The 24040-nt window shown below is 40.6% G+C and overlaps 2 protein-coding genes across 4 annotated transcripts; one reads left to right on the forward strand and one right to left on the reverse strand.

Moving 5' to 3' along the window:
- The first annotated feature begins 12976 nt into the window (after positions 1-12976).
- mterf2 (mitochondrial transcription termination factor 2) lies at positions 12977-15541 on the forward strand. Of its 2 annotated transcripts, XM_022754677.1 has the most exons (3): positions 12986-13009; positions 13707-13811; positions 13963-15541. In XM_022754677.1, the coding sequence occupies exons 2-3, from the start codon at positions 13754-13756 to the stop codon at positions 15114-15116; spliced, it is 1212 nt and encodes a 403-aa protein (XP_022610398.1). In that variant the 5' UTR covers positions 12986-13009; positions 13707-13753; the 3' UTR covers positions 15117-15541. The 2 variants fall into 2 exon arrangements, with proteins under 2 accessions (XP_022610399.1, XP_022610398.1); XM_022754678.1 differs by lacking the exon at positions 13707-13811 and having other exon boundaries at positions 12977-13009.
- Positions 15542-18544: 3003 nt separating this feature from the next.
- LOC111228663 (dihydrofolate reductase-like) lies at positions 18545-22994 on the reverse strand. 2 transcript variants are annotated; one of them, XM_022754659.1, is made up of 6 exons: positions 22807-22994; positions 21588-21637; positions 21139-21244; positions 20904-21030; positions 19854-19969; positions 18545-19347 (listed from the first exon to the last, which is right to left on the reverse strand). In XM_022754659.1, exons 1-6 carry the CDS (start codon positions 22911-22913, stop codon positions 19257-19259), a joined length of 597 nt encoding a protein of 198 aa, XP_022610380.1. In that variant the 5' UTR covers positions 22914-22994; the 3' UTR covers positions 18545-19256. The 2 variants fall into 2 exon arrangements, with proteins under 2 accessions (XP_022610380.1, XP_022610379.1); XM_022754658.1 differs by lacking the exon at positions 21588-21637 and having other exon boundaries at positions 22807-22889.
- Between the last annotated feature and the right edge of the window lie 1046 nt (positions 22995-24040).

The following is a 24040-nucleotide window of genomic DNA, read 5'->3' on the forward strand; positions in this document are numbered from 1 at the left end:
ATTAAAGTAGGTGCCGAGCATCTTTATAAACCAAAGTTTTCAGCTAACATTTACCCAGCCGTGGTGCTCCCACCCTGCTTGCCAATTTCTCAAGGCTTCATTTATTAAATTTTGTCAGGATGGGTTGCAAGCCGAGGTGCTTCGCTGCTGGCAGAGTGAGAGAAATCCGTTGAGTGACACATGGGATGATGAGAGGAAGGAAGAACGTGGGACATGAGGGATGAGAGAGGCCGAGAGGGAGATTACAGTGGAGAGGAGGAGAGGAAGAGGAGGAGGGGGGAAGGAGAAAGTTTACACACGCCATCTGTGCATCATAGGTGTGGCTGTGCTGGCTCATGTTCACGATGCACGTCTGTGTGATTGTTTTTGAACGAGAGATCTCTTGAATATAGATGGTCTCATTTTCACTCGTCTGTCTACTGAGAGCTTCTTCTTTTTTGATTCCAGCTTTAATCTAACAGTATCTGCACATGAGCGAACAAGTCGGCTCTTCTGTTGTCTTGTTGAACCCTGCTATGTGCAAAAAAATAAAATAAAAAATCAGCTTCTGAGCAAAGACTGCTGTAATTATCTGCTGTATACATGCTGGTACTCAACACCATTCAATGAAATTAAAACTTTTTCTTGGCTTTTAAGTTTCCTCCTGGCACCCATCAACACTTTCACAGACAACTCTTTTGCTTCTTACATACCAGAAGAACCAATTATATGACTAAGAATTTTCTAGTCGAACCGGTTGATAGCTCTTTTTGCTTCTCTTCACAAAATGTTCCCCGATGATGAATCATACCAACACATAAAAAAGCAGATAAACTAATTTCTGCTTGTAAACATCTCAAAATGAGCACAATCACTCCAGGGGATTAAAAAAAAAAAGAAGAGAATGAATACTTGTGATGCACCTTCTGCTCTCCCAACAGTTTCATCACACAGGGGAGTTGAAGTTTTACAATCTGACAGAGAGCAAGTATCACAGCTTCTCAGCCTCACACCCACTAGATTCTAGGTTATAGACTTCAAATCAAATCTGTTGAAAGCCTTTGAGACTTCCAGAGGGAAGTCAGTTTTATTGAGAGTGTTTGATTGGTCCTGGTCTCGCTTGGATTGCCCCTCTGAAAATAACAGACATAAATTCCTGCGTGGCTACGATCCAACCAGACACCTCCACATGTCTGGGTAGCGAGAGGTGCACTGTTAGGAAAGAAAAGCCCCAAGTGGCTCTTCCCCCTCCTGTCTCTATCTTTTTGTTGATGTTGTTTTTGGACCCAGAGGCCTCCCTCTGAAACCCTTTTTTCCCCCAGCACTTTCGCTGTAAAACCAGCCCATCAGCAGTGCTCTCTGGTGCATAATTGGTGCCATTAGCAGGACGCATCACACACTCCCAGACACTGTGGCTAGACAGCAGCAATAGCGAGGTACCCTGCTCTCTCTCTCTCTCTTTCTATTTCTCTCGCTCTTTATCCCACCAACTGTTTCACACTCACAGGGCTCGCAGCCATCACATTTGTGGGAGTAATGGGCCTGGCAAATTACAGCAGATCGGGCCTCAGCAGGCTCAGCCCTGCAGCCGCCAGGGAGCACCCAGCAGACGTGCTGATTCTACAGAACATGGCCCCCTGATCGGACAGAAAGAGATGTCCAAGGAGGGATTGTGTTAACATCTACCATTTGTGATTTTGATTACTGCATTGGTGAGAGAAATGGACCTTTGTGCGTGCGTGTGTGTGTGTGTGTGTGTGCGAGAGAGAGAGACAGAGAAAGCTTTAGATAATCTTCACATTGGGAGTCTAGTCACATGTCGGGGTGTGTTCTGCAGAAGTTGTACGAACCCAAGTGAACACAAGAGACTGTGAGTAACAACTTGTCTAAACACAATTTCCTGGCTGATTTCATTGATTCTTTTTTCTAACTTTAGTTCTGCTCCGTCGCCGCGATGGCTCACAGTTTGCCTAAACTCGAACACACATGCAGCACAGACCGAGACAGACACAGCGCTCGCAGCTCAAACACGCCCTCCCACATACACAGATGGTCTGAGAGATGTCTCAACAATTAAGCTGATCCATTTAAAATCTCTGACTGTAACAAGCTGAAGGAAGCCTGCTGCTGGATCTTGCCGTTCTCTGAGGCGTACTGACTCCTCGCCGTTTTGTCGGGGGCCTCTCGGGGGTCTTTCTGTGTGACCGAGCCCTTTCTTAATTACACCTGAGAGCACCGAACAGTTGCTCCTCTTCCACATCTGTGTCTCCATCAATCAAGCCCATGAAGGGGTGTATATAAAGCAAAGTGGCAAATATGGAAGATCCTCCCCCTCCCTTTCCTCTTTTTCACTCATCTGATTTCTCTGCGCTTCACAAGTAGAAACAAATATCTGTTGAAGTCCCTGACTTTGTATGAGGTTTTCAGCGACTCTTTGATATTGAATCTGACTGTTTTTCCTCTCCAAGCTGACACTGCTCACCTTGTGCTGAGAGTATTCATGATCGTGAATGTTAAAATAAAGTTATGTGTGAAAACAAAGCATGACCTTGAGGGAAGAAAGTCCAAATTCCATCTGCAATAGCTATAGTCATTGATTTATAGCTCAACTCTTAAAATGCAATGCTTTTCATAGAATTGGTCAAATTTTAGCCCATGTATCTCAGGGCTGTGTCGTCGCAAGAATCTGGTGATTCTTATACTTATCAACACTTATCATGATACAGGGTTCTTGTCAATCTCCGTCGGCCCCTCTTTAATGTGGAAGCCAAAATGAGCCCACACTTCACGTTTGTAGGCCGCAGGAGCTGGTCTAACTCTTTCAGATTCAGCACATCGGTGGTAACATTACTAGACGGCTAGGTTTGCTAACGCTAGTGTTAGCGGTGCACCCTTACGCCACTTGTCTCAGTTTATGTCGTCACGTTGGAGTGGAAGATTCACTTGGCTGAAGATAGATGACAAAATTGTCATCTAGAGGTCGGGGGTTTAGACACAACACAAACTTTACAACAACATGTGACACTGCGTTTTTGAAAATCAATACAGTATCACAACACAGAATATCATGATACTCAAGTACCTGTTATGTATTTGTAACCCTTTGGGTGCATTTTTAATAGAGGTGCTTCATCTCTGGGCTGTAAAAGTGTGTGTTGGGTGACAATGTTAGCAGGGAGCACAGAGGAAAAATCAAGAAAAGTCAAGGTTTGTGAAGGACATCAATATTATATTTATTTGTGGCTATTTTAAAGAAATGATACCAAAGCTGCAGATAACAGGTAAACAACTGCTGTAGATTTTTTTTTCTGCCCTGCGCTGCAGCTGCAGCATCAGATATTGGCCCAATATCAAATTAAGAACAAATATGGAATAAGATTTAGTGTTTTATATATGCCAGCTGAACAAATATTTCCTAACAGAAACCATATTTCTTCTTTGGATGTACTGGCACTGTTGTGAAACATAAATATTTATCAGGGCTCCAAAAGGTTAAGTGTGTGGGAGTAATAGAATCTGGCAGCTGAAAATATTGCTGAAACACAACATCTCCAGATTATTTTGCAAGATGGAAAGCTTCAACAATGCACCAGTGCTACCTAATGGCCTCTGCATCACCAAATATCACTTCAAATGTTTTTATGTGTTTTCTTTTTTTCCCCAGCTCATTGTGTGAAAATGTTGAGCACAAAGAACAGTAAATGATGAATGTAAAGCAGATCTATTCAAAGCAGTGACAGAGAACACAACACCGACTGAATTCATGGACAAAATAGTGTAAGTCAGAATGCACTGAGGCTGCTCGAGGTGGCACAGTTTCACCACGTTTAAATCTATTTTATGCCAGTTTGAGAGGTGGTGATGTGATTTTTTTCAACTGCACAGAGCATTTTAGTGATGTTGCAGCTCAGAGAGCAAAAATTTGAAGGTACAGAAAGTCACTATTTAGTAAATATGGCCTATGATGGAAATAAAAAATCTCTTCAAGTCCTCTCATTAATATTGCAGCTTGTTGCTGCTTCTGTGGTTGCATTTTGCAGACTGTGGTTTGACCTCTGCATGTCAAAAGTAATGTAGTACCATGAAAGCATCATTAAAAGTAATGTGGTTGATTCAAGATAGTGGAGGCAGAGTTAAAGTCTCATTATGGTCTTTTGCCCAATTTTAAAGGAATAGTTTGACATTTTGGGGAATGAGTTTATTTGCTTTGGTGCTGAGAAGATTGCAACAGCTCTTATGTTGGTGAGGTAGATATGAAGCTACATCCAGCAGATTCTTGGAAAGACTGGAAACAAACCCAATCCAGAAAACAACTTTTTTACACTTCGATTCATGTATCAAACAAAAAGAAATGAAGTGAAAAAGAAAAAGTGTTAATTACCAAGTTTTAGACGTGCTTGTAGGTGGATTTTGTTACCTTCAGACAGAGCCGGGCTAGTTGTTTTCCCCCCGTTTTCGGTTTTTGTGCTAAGTGTAATGGAAAAAAACTGTTTTCCTCCATTTCATGTAACGTTTTCTTTTAATCGGACTGGATGTTCTCTTTTAATGTATGCTGATTGAACAAACCGTATGAACTGATCTCCGCAAATAATGTACACTTAGTGATTAAGCAAGATAAACATACTTTGTACCCTGGATGAAAGTTGAACTGTCTGCTTAAACATGTGTACATGATAGTCACTGTATAAAAGAGCTAAGTTTGAGATTGGAGGGTGTCCAGACTCTTGATACCGTTGTGATTGAGAGAGGCTGCACCCTATTTGGCCAAATAGTAATGTGTTGATCCTTGCCTCTGCTTATGATCATTGTGTTGATTGCTGGTTGTTCATTCTAATTTGACATATTGTTCAGTAATAAATCTTTGAATCTCGACAGACTCATTGTTGTCTGCTTTCCTCACCTTAGAGCAAAATTGCCTCTACACTAAGCTAAGCTAACTGGCTCTCAGTGGTAGCTTCGCGCTCACTGTACAGACATGAGAAACTTCTCATCTAACTCTCAACAACAAAGCAAATTAGCACATTTCAAAAAATTCGAAATTGAATCATTGTGTTATTTCCTAAATTTAGTTCCAGTGATATAATATCTTCTTCCAGTTTATTACCACTGTGTCAACTATTAAAATTTAGTTAGGTGACTGAAGACTTTAAACACCTTATAAAAATCACTTTATAGACCTTTTCACTTAACAATACAGACAAGATTCATTATTCATGGTTTAATCAATAAAACCCTATGGCTATAAAATCTAAAATGTTATATTCAAGTGTAATGTAACTGTAAACCAAATCTATTGATCAGTTTAACAACCTGCAGATATAAATGAGACAAACAGCAGCTATGCAGATTCAACAGCTTGTAACTGTTCTTCTTGTAAGTAGATGCAGTTTGAACAATGCAGCATAAAAAATATTTCCAAATGTTTCCAAACCTACATGATATATATATACAGGACTAGGGCCAGGACTTAGAACAGGATGTCCCCAGTGCGAGAATAGCGAGTGCAGGACACAGTGGCTCATGCATTATTGAGGTTTGTTGTGAAGCGTGGTCAGGGTGTGAGAGGAGAATAGGAGCCTTTCTTGCCCATGTTGTCACTGACAAACTGAGGGAGAAAAGAAGTGTTCCAGTGGCCTTGCAGGGGAGGTTTGTATGGTTTACCTTCAACAGCTCAACAACCTGCTAATTAAATGATTAAGTGGATAATAGTGGTCTAGTCTTGAATGCAGGAATGCAAAAGAAAAATCTCTTTTCTCTGTTAAGAAGTTCTTCTAAGATTACAGATGATTGCATTATGATAAACCATTTTCCAGATCCTGGTGCGGAAACATTTATTCAAATTCATGTGAGCTTGTTACAAAAGAGACTTAAAGTACCTCAGTTTCCTGAGAAAGACACTGTTACACACTGACACTGTGGTAGCTGCTCAAATTTTGTTCAAACATAAACCATATATTATACTCTGTACATTATCACATATAATAAAATGCACAACTGAATCAATATGAACACAGTCAGCTAGTCAATAACGCATATAATCACTTTATATACTGTATTCCATTTTGTGTTTTGCAAACATAAACTGCAATGCTTGATCAATACTGATGTTAACTCTGCAGCAGTGCGCTTAACTTGCTCAGTACTCAGCTACAGGAGATATTGATTCAGTATTCCAGTTTGTGTGTGTCGTGTTCAATGACATAGCCTAAGGTATATTATCATCAAAGATAGGAGAACGTGCACACAGAGGTGAAGGATACTTAAACACGAGCATTTGTCAAGTGCAGTGTTTGTTTGTTCAGCTTGTTTTTCACAGTCAAAATGTACATCCCAGCCTTTTGGAAACATCAAAGTAGTGATGACAGCTTGAGTTTGTTGCTTTGATTTTTCTTGATTCCCTTTGGTTTTTCTTACGTTGAGAAAAAAAACCCCATATATAAATATATATATATGCAGCAAAAAGGCCTGGTTCATTCAGGGATTTTTGAGGAATGCATTCAGAGCAAAATACCACAATGAGTAAGAGAGATTATTTGAAAGTGGAAAAATGTGTGGAACAATATGTTTGTTTGTTTGTACTTGCTTGATTTCTAGATCTTTTGCAAATTGAGTCAGTTTTACATGATAATCTGTCATCATCCCTCCAGTAAAACCCCCCATGTTTCCTCTTTAAAGCTGCGCTAATCCATATTGTTATATTAACAATTGATCAAATGACTCTGTGTAATGTGAAGGCTTTTGCAGGTAATGACAAATCCACAGAGAATAAGCATCAACTCTGCTCTTCCTCTCAGCTCTATGGTACATTTTTAACATTTTTAAATTTGATCATTCGGTTTTACGGCCCACAACTTTACTGCCTTGGTCCAGTGTCACTGAGCTCATCAAAAATGTTTCCAGCTGTGGCTGTTTTCAGCACAAAAGCTTTAATAACCAACTGTACACCTACCCTGCACCAAATAGCGAGATCAACAAAATTAGCAACTAGCTGGTGAACATAGTGGAGTATTTAGCTGCCCAAGATCCAGATATTTCTTTCAGGAGATGGTGAAGACCAAAAAAAGAGTCATTTTGGATTGGACTCGAAATAAACATTAATGCAAGTCTGTTTCTCCTGAAAATAACAAACATTCTCTTCAATGTTGCTAACAGTAACATCAACTTTAAAAAAATAAAAATAAAAAAAAAAGTCTGTCTGAAGTTATATTCATTACTTTGAGGTGCAGCACATTGATAATGTCAGTGTCACAATGTAATGACTCTGTTGTCTGGATTCTTTTCCCTGTGGAGCTTCGGGTACATTCTGGCTGTTGTGCTCTGCGTTATTGGCACCAAACAATCTGTTGACAGGGGAGCAGCCTGACTGGTTTTTAGTCATCCCTGAAACACACCACAGCCATACCACATCTTCAGGCCATCAGATAAGTTAGAATTTTTTTTTTTACATGACGTGCACTTAAGTGTACGTCAGCCATTTCAAAACTGAAGAGAAAGTAAGGCAGGGTGTAAACAGAGCAGTGGAAATTTTCAGTCACAAGCCAAAATGGAGTTTTGAAAAAGGAATCGCATTTTATCAGATTCTACTCTAAAAAATATAAAATCCAGCATTAGTCATTAGCACCTGAGAGAAAGAGGAGAGTAAAATGGGATTAAACATGTGAAAGTATAAATGAAACCATTTCATGATGACCAACGGATGAAAACAGTTGGATGGAGATGTGATTTAGGGACAGATTACATGGCACAGTCAATGTCAGTTGGATATAAAATGTCTTGGAGCTACATTACAAAAGCTGTTAAGTACCAGATTCATCATTCATCAAGCTATCAGTCCAACCAGGATGCTCTTCCATTTTCATGTCGTTGTTCATATTCTGTCCAGATCGAGATCTTGCTTTTTTTTTCTTTATAGCAATCACTGCAACAATCACTCCAACCACCAGCAGGCCGGCAAATCCTGCTCCCACTGCATAAACAGTAGTGTTTCTGTTCTCTGGATTATTTATGTGGTTCTTGGTTAATGTCAGAATAGTCTCCTGTTTAAAGATGCACATATTTGTTTCAGGCAAGTATTCAGCATCACCATCACCATCACCATCATATTCATCATAATCTGTATCTTCCTCATTATAATCATATTTGTATTCATATTCCCCTTCCACCATCTTGGGGTCTCTTAAAACAACACACCGGTACACCCCTGCATCTGTCATCTCCACGTTGGAGATTGTAAGCAAGGAGCCACTGTCAGACAGAGTCAGTCTGCCCATCAGATGTTCTGGGATGGCAACAGTCTTGTCATTTGAGTCATGGATAAGGTTATATTCCCCTGGTGTTTCTCTGCGGTACCACTGCACTCTTTGGGAATCATCTGGGCCAACGTTGCATTCTAGCGAGAAGTTCTTGCCTTCATATTCTTTTTTGTTTTGGGTTTTATTTACAGGGCAAAGAACCAGCAAGTACTGCAGCTCAAGTGAAGTGGAGATGCACGAATAGTCCCCACTATGTTCATCAGTAACTTCAGGAATGACCAATGAGAAGTTCTCTGTTTTATCACCGACTAATAGATACATCTGATTGTTCTTCGTGCTGCTGCCATTGATCATCCCCAGCGGTGTCTCCCATTGCTGGTTGTTACCTTCAGAGGGGCAGTTTAGCACCACTCTGTCCCCATGTGAGACAAAAATCTCCTTGTTCTCAGTGCGAGCCGGTAAGTACATGTTTTGGAAACTGAGGCAATCCTTACCTTTGATCACAAGACAATGAAAGTGCTGGATACTCTTTAACACGCTGTTCTTAAGCATGAGCAATGCCCCTCCGTATTTGACCTCCACGTCACCCTTCAGCTCTTCCACCAGAGGCTCCAGGGAAACACCGCTATCCAGGAAGAGTGTGAGCTCATAAGATGGATACATTTCATAGTACCAGCGCACAGAGGATCCCTCCAGACCAATGGAAGTGCTTTTGCACAGAAGCTCAATTCCATCAGCTTCCTCCTTCACAATGATCTCCTCGGATCGAGCCTCCTCATCGCACACAAAGAGCTGTTGTTTGAAGCTACTGACTAGTGTCTGGTTCTCCCAGCATTCCCTCCTATAAATCCCAGAGTCCATATGTGTGAGGTTATTGATCTGCAGCCCGAGCAGGTCATCTCGCGGGCTGGGCTGGATACGATCCCGCAGATCTGCGGGAGGTGTGATGGTACTGTTGATGGCTGAGCAGTTGCCAAGCAGTTGGTCTCCCTCAGGACTAGTTCTGTAAACCACGATATAATCCACTCCGAAACAATATCCCATCTCAATCACGTTGCCCTTTGCCCTGAACGTAGGCTCCGGCTCCTCGCTGTAGACCTGGTGAACGAGGAAGAGCAAGAGCAGAAATTCAAGACACCTAGGGGAGGTCATCTTGTATAACTGTCCCGGGCCACGTATTTGTCACACTCTGGGAAGCGTGTGTACAGTAAGCCTGTTTTGATTTATCCACTTTCGCTTGTCACTTTAGTTCCACCTCCAGGTAGTTCCCTCCTCTTCCACACACCTAGACAAACACAGACGTAGGTACACACGCGCACCGAGACAAACACACACACGTACACATGCCAAGTTACTCCATGAGTGACAGCAGTGGGTAGAAAGGCATTAAAGTCATTAAGGTTATTAATTTCATTGTGACAAGTTTGAGACAACAAATGAGGCTAAACAAACAGAACAGAACAGAAAAATAAAAAGTTATGTTTCTGGTTGGACATTAACAGTGTTGATATGTAGTTGGACTGGTTTTCACTCAGCTGTGGGTGTGGACAGTCCCCATGCAAGGTCGCTCGACAGTAGTTAGAGGGAGTGTTCATGAGCATATGTGTTTTTGTTGAAATTCCGTGCAAGCAGGCATGAATGCATATTTCAAAATGCATGCAGTGCATGTTTTCTGTACCATCATGCTCCTATTCAGTGAGCATAATAATCTGAACTCAATCTATGTAGTATCAGGTAATTTATTCCTATCGTTGCACAATTTCCTTTGTCACTGTGAGGCAACACAAAACTTTTATTCATTCATTTCATTCATGCCCATCAATATCATACAGTGCAAGAGTTGAGTAATATGATACACAACATAAAAGCTGTAAAATAAAAATGTGCCTTGTTGTTTGAAATTAATCTTGAAACAAACAATATTTAGGAATAGAAACATTTCTATTACGTGAAGTTTTTGTATCAGAACTATCACTGTTAATGTGCAATCTGTTTTTCACACAATATAGTGGGGGGGTATTCAATCTGTTACTAAACCGCCCCTACTTATTAACTTCCTTCTAACTCAGTTTGTAAGTTGATAAGATATTTTCCTTTGCAGATCTTTGACCAATAAATTAATATGTCACCACAAATAAAAACTCAACCTTGCTCTACTATAAAACAACTGAACAAAGCTTTTATTTTACTGAACTGTGAACTGAGCTGTTTCCAGGTAATAAATAGCACAAGATAACTGTACTACTCTGTAAAATCAATAATTTTCTGACCGGTGTTACATTGAGGGTTAAATACATGCTTCTAAATTGCACAAGGAAATCACAATAGGCAAACACACAGGGTTAAACCCGTTGTATAAAATGTAAATCAAATCAAAGAATTTCTTTTTGACACCACAGCAAGGACCCTGATTGTTATCTCAAATATAAAACAGTGACAGGTCATGTCTGTGTGTTTGTAATGCAAGTCTGCTTGGTCAAGAACAACAGTGTTTTTGTGCTCTCTCTCTCTTTGAGTTTCTCTTCACGTTGTAAATGTTTACAGCTTGCTCTGGTAAATAGACTGTTATCACTGCCTGCATGGGAAAAGCCCTTTCTTTAGCCACCTGTGCAGGAAGTGGGTCAGGTCGTGACTTTGGTATTATGTGAGGAAATTAAGTCGTTTGTTAGGCGAGGAGATGTCTGGCCAAGTAAGATGAAACTCAGTAAAACTGGTGGACTGTAGAAAAACATCCCAATGTCCCTTTGTGACGGACAGATGGTGAAATGATGGAGTCAGAATAGCCAGTGTATAAAAGATGCCACCACCATAGATAATAAAGTGGACAATGGAGACAAAGTTTGGAAAGTTATCTGGACAAATTTACATTTATGAGGAAGTATATTTTACTTCTTCACTCACAGGCCGGGCAAAGGGCCCAGGGACGTGAGAGATCAGGGGGCCCCTTCGCCAGAGCCTATAGTGACTGTTACCCTAATATTTCTTTTTTGAAAGTCACAGAACTCAGTTGAAAGACACAAAAGAACAAAAATGGTTCCAAAACGATACTAAGTGACCACAATGAAACACAAAATGACCACAAAGAGACAGAAATTGACAATAGTGAGACATAAAAGTACAACAGAGACAACAAAATGACCAAAAAGACATAAAATAACCAGAGATTGTGTTGTTTGCAGTCATTTTGTATCTCTTTCAGTTTGGGGGTTGGGATGCCTTTTCCCTATCTGTGCCTAGGGGTCCAGTTTCTCGTAATCTCTCCATGTCTCAACTCCACAAAGCAGCACCAAGTGTGTGAGCATCTGCAAGAGGTCTGACAGCCTGTATCACATTTTGCCTTCGTTGCCCAGCGGCAATTTGGAAAAGCGTCTCCTTCTCTCTTCCAGTTCACTGACTTTGTTTACGTCTTTGTGCCAACGTCTCCTCCCTGCTCATTTCTCTATTGTGTCTCTTGGTGATGTTATTGTTCTCTGAGTGTTGGCAATTGTGCTGTAACCTTGTTACTGTTGCTTCGTTCATTTTTGTGAAACCCACAATGTTGATTTTGTGAACATAACAAAGTCACAGTAAGTACAGCATGTGGCAGTATGTTTATATTTCAAGTTCAGGCAAGGTAGACAAAGCTACACTTTTATCAGAAGGATATGAACCCACGGACTCTCTGTTTCCATCATGGAGGGGATCATATTGGATCACAGTCCTGAACAGATCAGAGGGCTGGGATTGAAGAATTCCTCCTATTGCCAGATATATACATTTCTTGTACTTTTTCAGTCTGTGCGTAACTTTTACCTTACCAGAGACAGTTTCTCGGTGCTTTTGGCTGCATTTGGTTCTTTTGTTTTCTTTTCTTTTAAAGCCCAGCTTATGTTTTAAGTTCCTCATTCATTTTGTACCAAAGAGGAGCAAGCAAGGGTATATGCTGCGTGAGTTTGCTTAAACCCTTGATGAAAGCCAGGGAAACTGTTAAGAGGTTGACTGCAAATCGAAGAAAAGTGAATGACACTGTTTACTCTGCATGCCCACATGTTATTGTATACCCCTGCTTTCTCTGTAAAGAAATTCGTTTCCCATGAAACACTTGGATACGATCTGTTTGAGATGCAGAAACTGTTAATAACAACACTATCAGTGCACTCAGATGACCAGCTCACTCCTGTCAACATACTGAGTACTAAAAAAGAAAGACGCACCAGCCTGTTTTCCTTTGAGGCATATCATCTGTTTACTTGTACATAAACTATAATGAACCCAGCTACCCACTCAGCAGCAGCAGCTCCCGTGCCACTGAGGGAACAGCTTGCAGAGCCGGTGATCAAGCATCATGATTAAGCACCAACTGCGAGAAAACTCTCCGTGTGTTCAGTCCAATTCAGCCCAGCGCTGATTACACTCATCAGGGCCCCGTATGCTGAAGGGTTTGGAGGCGCACCAACTGCTGTTTGAGATACAGATTTTTGCCAAAATTATTTAATTACTGGACATATGGCCTGCAATAAAATAGCAGAGCTTTGAAAAGAGGAAAGGAATTGTGGCAATGGGAGCATAAAATAATATAACACTCACATTTCTACACTGACGTTTCTATATTCTGCATGTAAATTTTTTTTTTCTCTAAATCAAGGCTGTTTCGGTGTTTTCAATGTTTGTTGCACCTTCATTGCAGTACTTGCCACCACGTGTGCGTGGCGCTGTGGTAAATAAGATAACACTAGTCAACAGTAGAAGAAGAAAGCAGTTCCATAACAAAACGTCACATCCTTTGACCGCAGCTTAAGGTAACTCATTTCCCAATAAATGTGTCCCTATACTTGGTTAAATGTGCATATATTTACACACTTCAGTTTAACGATAAGTGATAGTTATCATGTTAAATCTTGGAGGTAAATAACGCGATGTCCTGTGACACCAGTGGTGTAGTAGGATCAATCCGGTCTCTTCTAGCAGTTAGCGGGCAAGCTAACTGCATAGCAAGTTTCTTCAGATAATAAAACCGAGCTTTTATTTTGAAATCACCGAATTGATATGTTTAGTCACCCGGGCAACCTCTGGTGAAATGGAGAAATTTATTTTCTGTGATCTGCGTGGCAACAGAGCGCCTTAAATTACAACAAGATACTTTGTTGTGGTTTGTGTTTTGTCCTATTATGAGTGATATCATCGATTGTGACAAGCTGGCTCATGCTCTTCCACTATCCTCTATGAAACATCTGGCAGCAGCTGTGCAGAATAATCGTTATTTTCTGTTCAGGAACTTCTCTTATGAAAGCAAGGCTATGATGAATGACATTACTCAAAATACTTTAGAAAAGTCAACAGCTTGGTACCTGTCTCAAGGATGGGAGATTAAAGTGGGATTTCATATCACTAACACTGTGTTTGTTCAGATGTCTCTTGGACTGGCTGTGGCAAATAAACAGGAAGCTCATACTATCATATTACTTACATATTACTGCATTACATGTGTGTGTGTAGTAGAACAAACGACTTAATGATGTCCTGATAGAAGCACAAGGCCAGCTATGACAGACCTCTGGCTTCGCAGAGCATCACCACAGTTACTACAACTGCTTGATAAATGTAAGAATTGAAAGTGTTACTGTTTGCTCAAGCTGTCATAAACTTGCTCTCTCCTTTTCAGGAGGAGAAGCTGGTATTTTTAGTCAGTAGTTATGTCAGCCTCCTTCTTGGTTGTCACCCACTGCAGTTTCTTCTTCTCTCACTCTCTTAGGTGATCAGCATCAGGACTTTGCATCAATGTTGCGCTTGATCGCAACATCCCTGTGCCTCCGGTGCCAACGTGTCACAGCTCTACCTTTAAACGTCAGGCCATGTGCGACACTGAGTTCAGCAGAGAACCAGAAGACCGTGAAGGCTCTCTATGATCTCTCTGTGGACGTCCAGAAGGTCAGGAAACTGAAGGGCTGGGTTCTGCATCAGAGCCCAGCCTATACTGAGGAGGTAGCTGACCTGCTGATGGACATGGGGGCCTCAGGTGTCATAATCTCTCGGATTTTAGCAGTTCATCCTGAGGCGGTCCTTTTTCACCCAGAGCAGATGAAGGCTCAGAGGGACCTGTGGATGACTGTATGCCCAAACTTGAAAGAGCTGGTTGGTATCATTGAGAAATTCCCTGCCTCCTTTTTCACCTCCTCCTGCCACCATGACAACCAGCAGAACAACATTGCTTACTTCCAGAGCTTAAATCTCAACAAGCGAATTATCACCAAACTCATGGCCAGTGCTCCCCAGAGCTTCAGCCGGCCAGTAGAGCAGAACGAGGTGATGGTGCGCACCCTCCAGCAGGCCTACCAGGAGCTGGGAGGGGAGGAGGCCAACATGAAGATCTGGCTTCAGAAACTGCTGAGCCAGAACCCATATGTTCTCCTCAAGCCCCCAGAGGTGCTGAGGCAGAACTTGCTGTTCCTGAGAGACAAGGGCTTCAGCACTGCAGAGCTCCTCCGCCTCCTCTCCAAGCTCAGGGGCTTTGTCACCGAGCTGAACCCGGACAGCATGCGTCGCACCCTGGTGTACTCTCAGGACACCATGGGGTGCTCTGAGGCAGATCTTCGGGACATCATCCTCAACTGCCCTGCTCTGCTCTACTACCCTGAGGCTATTCTGGCTGAGCGCTTTGAGGGGCTCCTTAGCGCAGGGATCAGCATGTCTCAAATCATGGAGACTCCGACCGTCCTAGAGCTGACGTCACAGATAGTGAATTACCGCATCCAGCGACTGAGGGTGCATGGCTATGATGTAAGGACAGGTAGTCTGGAGGTCCTAAATGGCACTAAGAAGGAATTTGAGATGAGCTACGGAAAACTCCAGCTACGTAGAGAGAGGCCACTTTTTAACCCTGTTGCCCCTTTAAAAGTAGATGACTGACATGGGCTATATGGACTAATACAAGTTCATTAAAGCTGTAACTGGATGTATGCTGTTCTTGTGATTATTTAGTACGATGTCAGTATCAGATTAAAGTGTTTTAAGTCTAAAGGTGCACCCACATCAAGCATTTATGTTTGAATCAGATTTGTGTGTTTATTCCTGCAGTTTTATTAGAAAAATGACAATGATGCCATTTGAACTTGACTGACTGAAATGCAAGATGAAAACTGACCTAAATTGTACTTTTTCCTCATGTCCTCAAAAGTGGTATGAGGAATCACACTCCAGCAAAATTACAGCAGAGAGAGTTGGTTTCCTGCTGCCACAATCTCCAACTTTGTGGGATGAAAGGTAATCAAATAAGCAAACTACTCGTGAGTCATGTGAGTGTTGTTATTTTTCAAGCCCTGGTTTTGCTCTAATTAGGCAATGTGAATCTTTTCACCAAATGCAAAAATGCATCAAAGTAAATTTTTCACTTGTTGTTCAGACTAAAGAAAGCTGTGATTGCACACTGTTTGTCTGCGAGTCTGATGGTATTACGAATGAAAAGCAGGGCACTTTTACTGCAGGTGTAAATTCATGTTGGAAGAGATGAAGATGGTTATGTAACAGCCTACCAGAGTGATACCAGAGAGTGAGACAAATGCAGTGCCATCTCAATATGTCATGCTTTTTAGGGAAGGTGTAGTCCCTTGCCAGATAAAGAATTTATTACAGCTTATTTACAAGTTACCTCATCACAATAACTTAACATAAGACACCACATGACATAAGTGTGCAATGAAAGACGTGCTGACTCATCTATCAAATATATTACTGAGTATTACTGAGGACAAACAGGGCTTTTCAAACCATTTTATTTACAGCCTGTGCAGGAGTCTCATTTTCACACAATGTTCTTGGCAGCACAACTGTTCCCCTCAGGGAGGAAATCTAACTGTGTCTCAGATTTTTATTGTTCCTTTACAGATGGAGACACTTTATTATAAGCTATTTCACTACTGAAATGTCACTTCATTATCATTTCAAATGAATTCAAATGCACCCACACGATGTGATAAAAAAAAAAAAGAAAGAAAATTAAGTTCCTTTGATTTGAGGTGGAAGTGGTTTTCTCGAACACACTCTGCAGGCTTTATTCAGAAAGCAGTTGAGTTTCAGATCATTTATGCAAAATTGATTTTCCATTATGTTTGGTTTTATTAATAAGATTTTCATGTCTGTGTGTGTCATATGGGTTAGTGCCTGTATTTATTGTAGTGTAAGCCACAAAATCAATATACAGTCTCACTGAGCATTGTCTAAGCCAAGAGAGGGCATTGTAAAATGTTTTTTTGTCTCATTCTGAATATGTCTCAATGTTTGGAAGCCAGCAAAAGCCCTTAAAACATGCTTAAGAGTGCCTTTTAATGGGAGCAAGCTTCACAGCTAATGAAGCCATGACTTTATGCCTCAAGGTTCCCTCGCTCTCGTAATGTGGACGATGGGGGTCACAACAAAGAGAGAGAGGACTTGTGTGTCCAGAGGGAGGAAGTAGAGGAGGAGGAGGAAGGGAGGGAAGGGGGGTGAGGGGTGGGGGAGTTAATATACGTTAACAACTTCCACTTCCCATCTGCTGCCGTCTGCATCACTCAGCATGGTCCCGTAGTCATGGCGATAGCCACTGGGCAGATGATGTGAAAGTGAGTGCATCTGGTAATGAATTTGAGCTCAGCAGATGGATGCTTGACTAGAGTTCATTTTCCAACCATTCACAACATGGAACCCCTGAGGGGCTACAGCAGTGCCTCCAGTACGCTGCAGCTGACGTACTGAAGGTTACTAATTTTACACAGACAATTTCTTTAAGTCATCACGTTGCAGGGTTGTGTCTTTCATCAGTGGTAACAGGTAACAAATACAAGGAGTTAATCAGGATGTATCAAGGCGAGGCAGACGAGACAAGGCCTCAGGTGTATAAATACAAGTCACCTCTATTTCTTACCCAGTGTCCTCTTGTCCTCGACTGTCGTGTCGTCCCGTGCTGTCCTCTTGAATTACACAGACAAGCCAGCAAGGTTAATAAGAGGGAATATAAATTGTCCTTTTTCATTTCAAATATGACGCTGGTTGGTATTAGCCATGCTTAACATATTGCTTTTATGGGTCATATCTCACCAGAAACAGATGACATCTGTAATGAAAAGGTATGATTTCCAGCTTGAAGTCAGAGCATGGGCGACCACTGCTGCTGTAAATATTCCTTATTTGAAGTCGGGGTGAGTTAAACTCAAGTTTAAAAGGATAAACTTCAAAAGCAGTTAATGTACTGCAGGTGGAGGATAAACCTTTTTGCACCTTAAATATTCCTTTTTGACTCCAAGAATAAACTTAACCTGGAAACCTTAAATTACAATATTTTAAAATATAGTTTTGTTTTCCCAAGCATACTAAGATCAGTCTATCTTCCATTTTCAACCTTGAACAACCAACAACATTTTATCCCCCTGCTTCTGATGAGTAAAAACATTTTGTTTTCTGCCATTACTTGTCTCTCAAACCCACCTGTGCCCTGATGAGATAACAGAAATATCCTGTACATGCAGTGGGAGGAAAATAAATGTCACATTGATGGATGTTGAATGCACAAAAGGTAAATAACTTTCTATATTGAACACTGCATCCGAAAGTCACAACTCTGACACATAGACTCATCTGTCACTCATGGTAATATCACTTGTGGAGAGGTGCAGTCTATTGGGATCATGTCACTGTCTGCGACACCATGCGTCCGTCTTCAGAATCATTCATTTATTCATTCATGACTGATTTTATAATGCCACTGGCCATTTAAAGCAGTGATTGTCAATGCTTGTCCTTGAGACACAAAAATACAGCTGCTTTTCAAAATTACCGTGCCAGAAATGAATAGACTTTTTCGACCGAAGACACTTTGGCATGTCGCTGTAGGAAAAACAGTGTAAGTGTAAGTTTAAATAATGAAATTAATGATGGCTGGATTCTGCTTAGTGCCTTCAGTTTCAGGGTCCTTGGACTGCGTTTGGTGGCTGCCTCTGATGGCGTACCTGAGGATTCGGATACATTGTCGACAATGTTAGGTGTCAGAGGCTAACTTCTGTTTAGTTTTATTGTTCTGGTCTTTAGTCTTGTCAGTGTATTTATAGAGCACATTAACAAACATGCGCTTCCCAAAGAGCTTTTAGAGTGGGTTTTAAAAGTACAGTACATGTCTGTATGTTTCTTCTTACATACAACATTACTATTACAAGACCATGAAACCATCGATACACAATATCTACAGAAACATAACAAGAAGTTTCTGTACCTTGTCCTATTGTAATGCCTCCATCTAGTGGCAAAAACAATTACATACAACCAGATGAATAAAGATGAATTTATTCAAAATGACAAATAAACTTCTCTTCATTAAAATGTTACAATTGATTTATTTTCACTAAAAACCTTCTAAATTTGCAACAAAACTTGACAGTAAAATGAATAGATATTTTGCAGCATTTCTAACCACACCAAATGACAAGATGCATCACTTCTTCACATTTATCTAAATGACAAAATATATCATTATAGTATCAAAGTAAACCAGTAGGATAATTCACTCATTGCACTCTGAACTGGCATCTGTCGTGTTGGCTTAGAAAGGACCAGATCTGCTGTGACATCCAGAGCACAGGCTGTCATTGACGTAGGCTGCTGACTGACTCACTGATAAGCATATTTTCTGTGCAGCTGCAATCTTACCGAGGAGGAGGACAAGATGGGAATGCTGACAAGTGACAAGGTGATGGTGGTGGCAGGGGATTTTTTTTTTCTCCACCAGTAGTGATCATAATATTCTACCAAACGGCAGCAATGGGAAAAATCATTTGAAGACTAAACACACAGACTAAACAAAATAGACATAGACAAATTGGACTGTTCTCAAAAAGTGTCTGTGCTCACAGTGTTTCAAGTTTTTCATGGATCATATACACTAGCTGGAATGCTCATTGACTGGATTACAAAAAGAGTGGTAGCATGACTTTGGTTTTCCTTGAATTTACAACACACTTGACAGCAGACAAGGTTTTCAAGAGTAGAAAAATACACCAGAGATAATAGCCTGATTTCTGTTATCTAAACGGCATCACCGATCTTTTTCTTGAATACTTGAAATTTGTACTTAATGCCATTTTCCTCTTGAATGCCACTAGGTACACCGGGAAATCTTATTTGGAAACAAAAGAGAAAAAGGTTTTTTTGAGTTCATTAAAGAAGAAAAAACAGTTAATAATAAGAACTATTAAATAAAACAAGCAAAAAATTGAAAGCTAGCTGGGGTTGGAGCATGATCAACTTCAAAACCATGAAATGTGATGTGTTTATTGTGGATGGAAGCTAACTGACATAAAACCAGTAAAATGCTCTTTTTCAATAACAACAGAGACAACACCAAAACCATCACCATTTACTAATTTACCCTTAAAATTCAGTGTAACAGAAGTAACATAATGTCACAGAAAATCTGCAACGGTGGAAGTCAGCCGATTCTTTTGAGCTGAGCTATTACAACCAAAGACAATACAGTCTGACAGATAGTGCTGATGTTTGCTTTGTAACTTCAAGCGAAAATCCCTCTCTCATGGGGCGAGAGGAAGGTGTGGCCCAGGGGTTGGAGCCCCGAGGTCAGGGCGTTCTACACTACAACAGTTTGTGGATGAGATCGACACTAACCTTTCTTGTACTTTAAACAGTCCTCTGTCAAACTCGGGGAAGAAAACGTCACAGTCAAAGTCAGCCATGACATCTGTGAGGTAAAGCAAGTCACACCACGGGTGATTCAATCCCTCCTGGTCAGAAAACAAGAAGCAACAGATTTTCTGGTCACATTAACATTAAACTGAGAGAGCTTTGTGTAGGCTTTTAATACAGCACAATAATAACTCGACAAAGCAACAGTTTTTCTTTTATTGGTGAAATAACATGACTAACCAATAAGTGACAGTTGACAACATATGGGACAGTTACATGGTGTAGATAAAATAAAATCTAGGGGTGAAGTGAAAACACCTGTGAGGGTGTACCAAGAATGTGTAGTGTGTCTTTAAACCTGTGGTTTAGCTTAGTAATGCTCCATTCAATACAGGTGTGACTGCCAAGCCTTGTGACTGGAACCTCCAAATAAAAACATGTGGTTCCAGAAATGAGCAACAAAATAATAGTCCAATCAGAGCTGAGTATGTAAATTGCATGCTTAATGCTAAACAACCCTGTTACTTTTAGTCCAATGGGTGAACAGGGTGGAAAAGATGTCCCAAAGGAATCGTGTCTCTGTTAAAGTACCAGTTTAACTAGACCAACGAAGATGATGTAAGATAGTCAAATGCTAGGTAAACAGTAACAGACTCTACAGAGCAGAGACAACTGCTGCTGTACAGCACTAAATTGACCTTTTTCACTTCAGACAGTTTGACTTGTCATAGCAGGAAATGCACAGGTGTTATCAATGACATTAACGATGGCTCTGTTCAATTCAGGTGTCCCAGTATAACAACAGCATATTGCAATTGATCCCACTTCCCAATCAGTCATGTCACAGCAAGTGTTTTAAAACACTGTATTAGAATTCCAGTAAAAAAAATAGTGGCTTGGTTTCTGGGTTGAGGAAAGATGTGTGATGCCCACAACTCATTTTTGCCCTCTGGTCCCCAAACTGGCTAATTCAGCTATAATTTTTTATCTCACCTTTTAATAAGTTTCAATGAGATGCTTAGACAATTTTACCTTGTAGACCTGCATACCACCAACAATCCAGATGGTCTCTATTAAGTCAGCAAGGGGGGGCTCTGCAGCCAAGCGCACAGCACTCTCAAAGTCATGACACAAGAACTGAGCGTGATCTGGAACAGTGCTGTAAGACAGTGGGTGTCACAAGAGACAGAACATGATGAATGGATAACCCTGCTCCCCTTGTTGATGCAGATGTGTGTGTGTGTGTGTGTGTGTTTGAGAGACTCACTTCAGTGTGGTACTCAACACCACATGCAGAACATTAGCCAATGGGAACATTGTTTCTGGGTTGGAGTACCAGCACAGTTTTCCCCAGACCATCATATTCATCTTTCCTGAAACAGAATGAATAAAATATCAACTCATTTACAGCAGCTCTCATGTCTCTGATGATGACATATATTAGATTGTGTCAAGTAAAGATGACAGATATGGATAAAATCTTCTATCCTGGTAGCCTATATGTAATTTTATGTCATATTTATTTATTGACATATAGTACACCTTCTGGAAATTCAAACTGTTAATGGATGAAATAACCAAAGTGGAACATCACATTCTGTCTAATCCAGTTAATTAAAAGCCTGAAACATAAGGGTACTTCAACACACTGAAACATGATACCCAGCCCTACATGAGGTAAATATGATATGATGTAATGCTGATGTTGAGGACTACCTGGTCTCGACACCGTTGTGACAGTGTTCAGAAAGTACTGGAATTCAGACCTGTGAAAAGTCATGTTTTCAACATTAAATCAAGCAGAAAACAGTCAGCTGTTGCTAAGCTCATTAAGTCTAAGTACTGCTACTTATAGTTTGCACATGGAGCAATGAATGCCCTAATGAATAAGATATAACACATAAAAACACATAGTATCTTCTCTCTATTTCACTGCACTTTACAAGCTCTGCATGGCGTACCACCCTGTAACTGCTGTTCTTACTAGTACTCCTGGTTCTAACAATTACTGAGACTTGTTCCACTGTACCACAACCCTCCACACTACTAGTTTTGTTGCTTCCACTATACCACCTTAATATCACTTGAGCATATTCTACTAGAACCTGGTACCTTTAGGACTGGTGCTGCTGCTGCTTCGACTGCAGCTAAAACTGAATTCTTAGTCAATTTTTAGCAATTAATTACACGATCAACAAAAAATTAATTTCTGACAATTGTAATGACTTTTTTTTGTCATTTTTCAGTTAGAATTAATTCACAGTTCCTTGTTACAACTTTCTTTGTATCACCATTGTGTGTGTAATTTTTGGTAACACAATTTTAGTTTGATTATTAATGTACAGTATTTGTTACAACTTCTCCAATGAAGAAGTGTTTTATATTAAGATTGAGTTGTCTCTTTATACATACGCCACCACCTTACACTACAGTCTGTTATAAACCGATGACATTTTCATATACAGATTATGCATGATGAACAGGTGGACTTTAAGTGTCTATTTTTGGCTTTTCATGCAACAAAATAAGCAGTTTTCAGACATCACTTTGGACTCTTCTAATATACATCCCTGGACCAAATCATTACCTACAAAAATAATCCAAACTAATCCTCACTGTCTGCTTTGTAGCCTAAACTTTTCTTCAAAATTTTGCATTTGAATTTTGCAAGGGTTGCAAAGGATGGTGATGCTACTAAATAGCTACATAGAAATAATAATAATAAGTGATGCCACTGAAACTGAAAAAAACAAACAAACAAAAAAAACTCACTATTGAGCTTGCCTATTGCATGTAGACCTCCAAAATAAGAGTACACTGATAAGAGTTCACTGACAATATCAATACGGTAACTGTAGTTACGTAAGCTTAAGTCGTGACAGTATCCGCATGGAGAAACATCCAATAGACCTCATCACAGATGTTTCACTCTTACGGTAAATGCCAGGGCAGTTTTCCATCTTTCCCGATCCCCATGTCATTGCACACCGCTGCTATAAGGCGAACCGGTTTCCTCTGCACTTTGTTCAGTCTCCAGTCCATCGCCAACAGACAAATAAACGAAACAATCTGACAGGGAAGGCAGGTTCGAGATTCGCCAGAAGAACTGCGTTTGTGTGTGTGGGAGCAATTTATTGAGGTTTGAACCCAGCTATCACCGCCCACCGACCGGCAGCTGCTATTGGACACGGTGAAGTTTCAGGGCGTCCAGATTCGTGACCCAGCTGAAAGCCTCGCCCTCACCCCCATCAGCCCCCATCACAACACCGTTGTCAGTCAGCAGCGGGACTCCCTCACAAGGTACCTCACCGTCCTCAGCGATAACAGGAGCATTAATGGCCAAAAAATGATTTATCAACGTACTATCATATTATCACCAAGAGATTAAAACATTGGAACCTATCTCAAATTCTTGGAAGTTAAAGTTCACTTATACAGCACAGTGCCAATGAAAAAGCAGCAGCACCCCCTGGACTTTCTCAACATCTTTGAATCAGAGTGGATATTTAGCTTTTTTGACACTAACAGTAAAACTCTTTTGTGTCAAAGTAGAAAAAAAACATCTGCTTAAATTGATCTAAATCAAGTAAAACTATAAAACATAAATTAACGTATTGCATAAGCATTTATCCACCCTCCACCCCTCTCCCCAGAGGTCATATGGGGCTGTAGTCAATTTACATCGCTTGCAGAGATTTTTTTGGCTTTTGCATTAGAATGTGAAAGGTTTATGGAGGGGTGAATACATTTTATAGGCACTGCATTTCATTCCATGGCTTGTTGCTGGATGCAGGGCTCTGTTCATGAAATATTACATTGCATCCACAGGACATAATAATAAATAAATAATGGACTCTCTTTCTTTGTGGTTCCCCTGCAGATGCAGGATGGCTCAAGGTTGTCTTTAATTTTTTTGCAGATTGGAAAAAAAAGGTGTTACATTTTCCCACAGGTGTTTTCACCTCTTATCAATCTTACTGAATCCACTTATTTTCTGTTTTGGAAAGTCAACATATTAGTTGTAAGAAGAATCTATTGCGTGAGATCAACAAACTCCATCAGTCACTGCGAATGATTATGCAACCTCTCCCAGCCCAAGAGGTGCAACATAAATGACTGGAGGGTTCAGGCAGATGGTGGATGGATGGTGAGAATTGAAATGTTGGCAG

The sequence above is a fragment of the Seriola dumerili genome, unplaced genomic scaffold (assembly GCF_002260705.1).
Source record: "Seriola dumerili isolate Sdu_G_001 unplaced genomic scaffold, Sdu_1.0 BDQW01000219.1, whole genome shotgun sequence".
Lineage (NCBI taxonomy): Eukaryota > Metazoa > Chordata > Actinopteri > Carangiformes > Carangidae > Seriola > Seriola dumerili.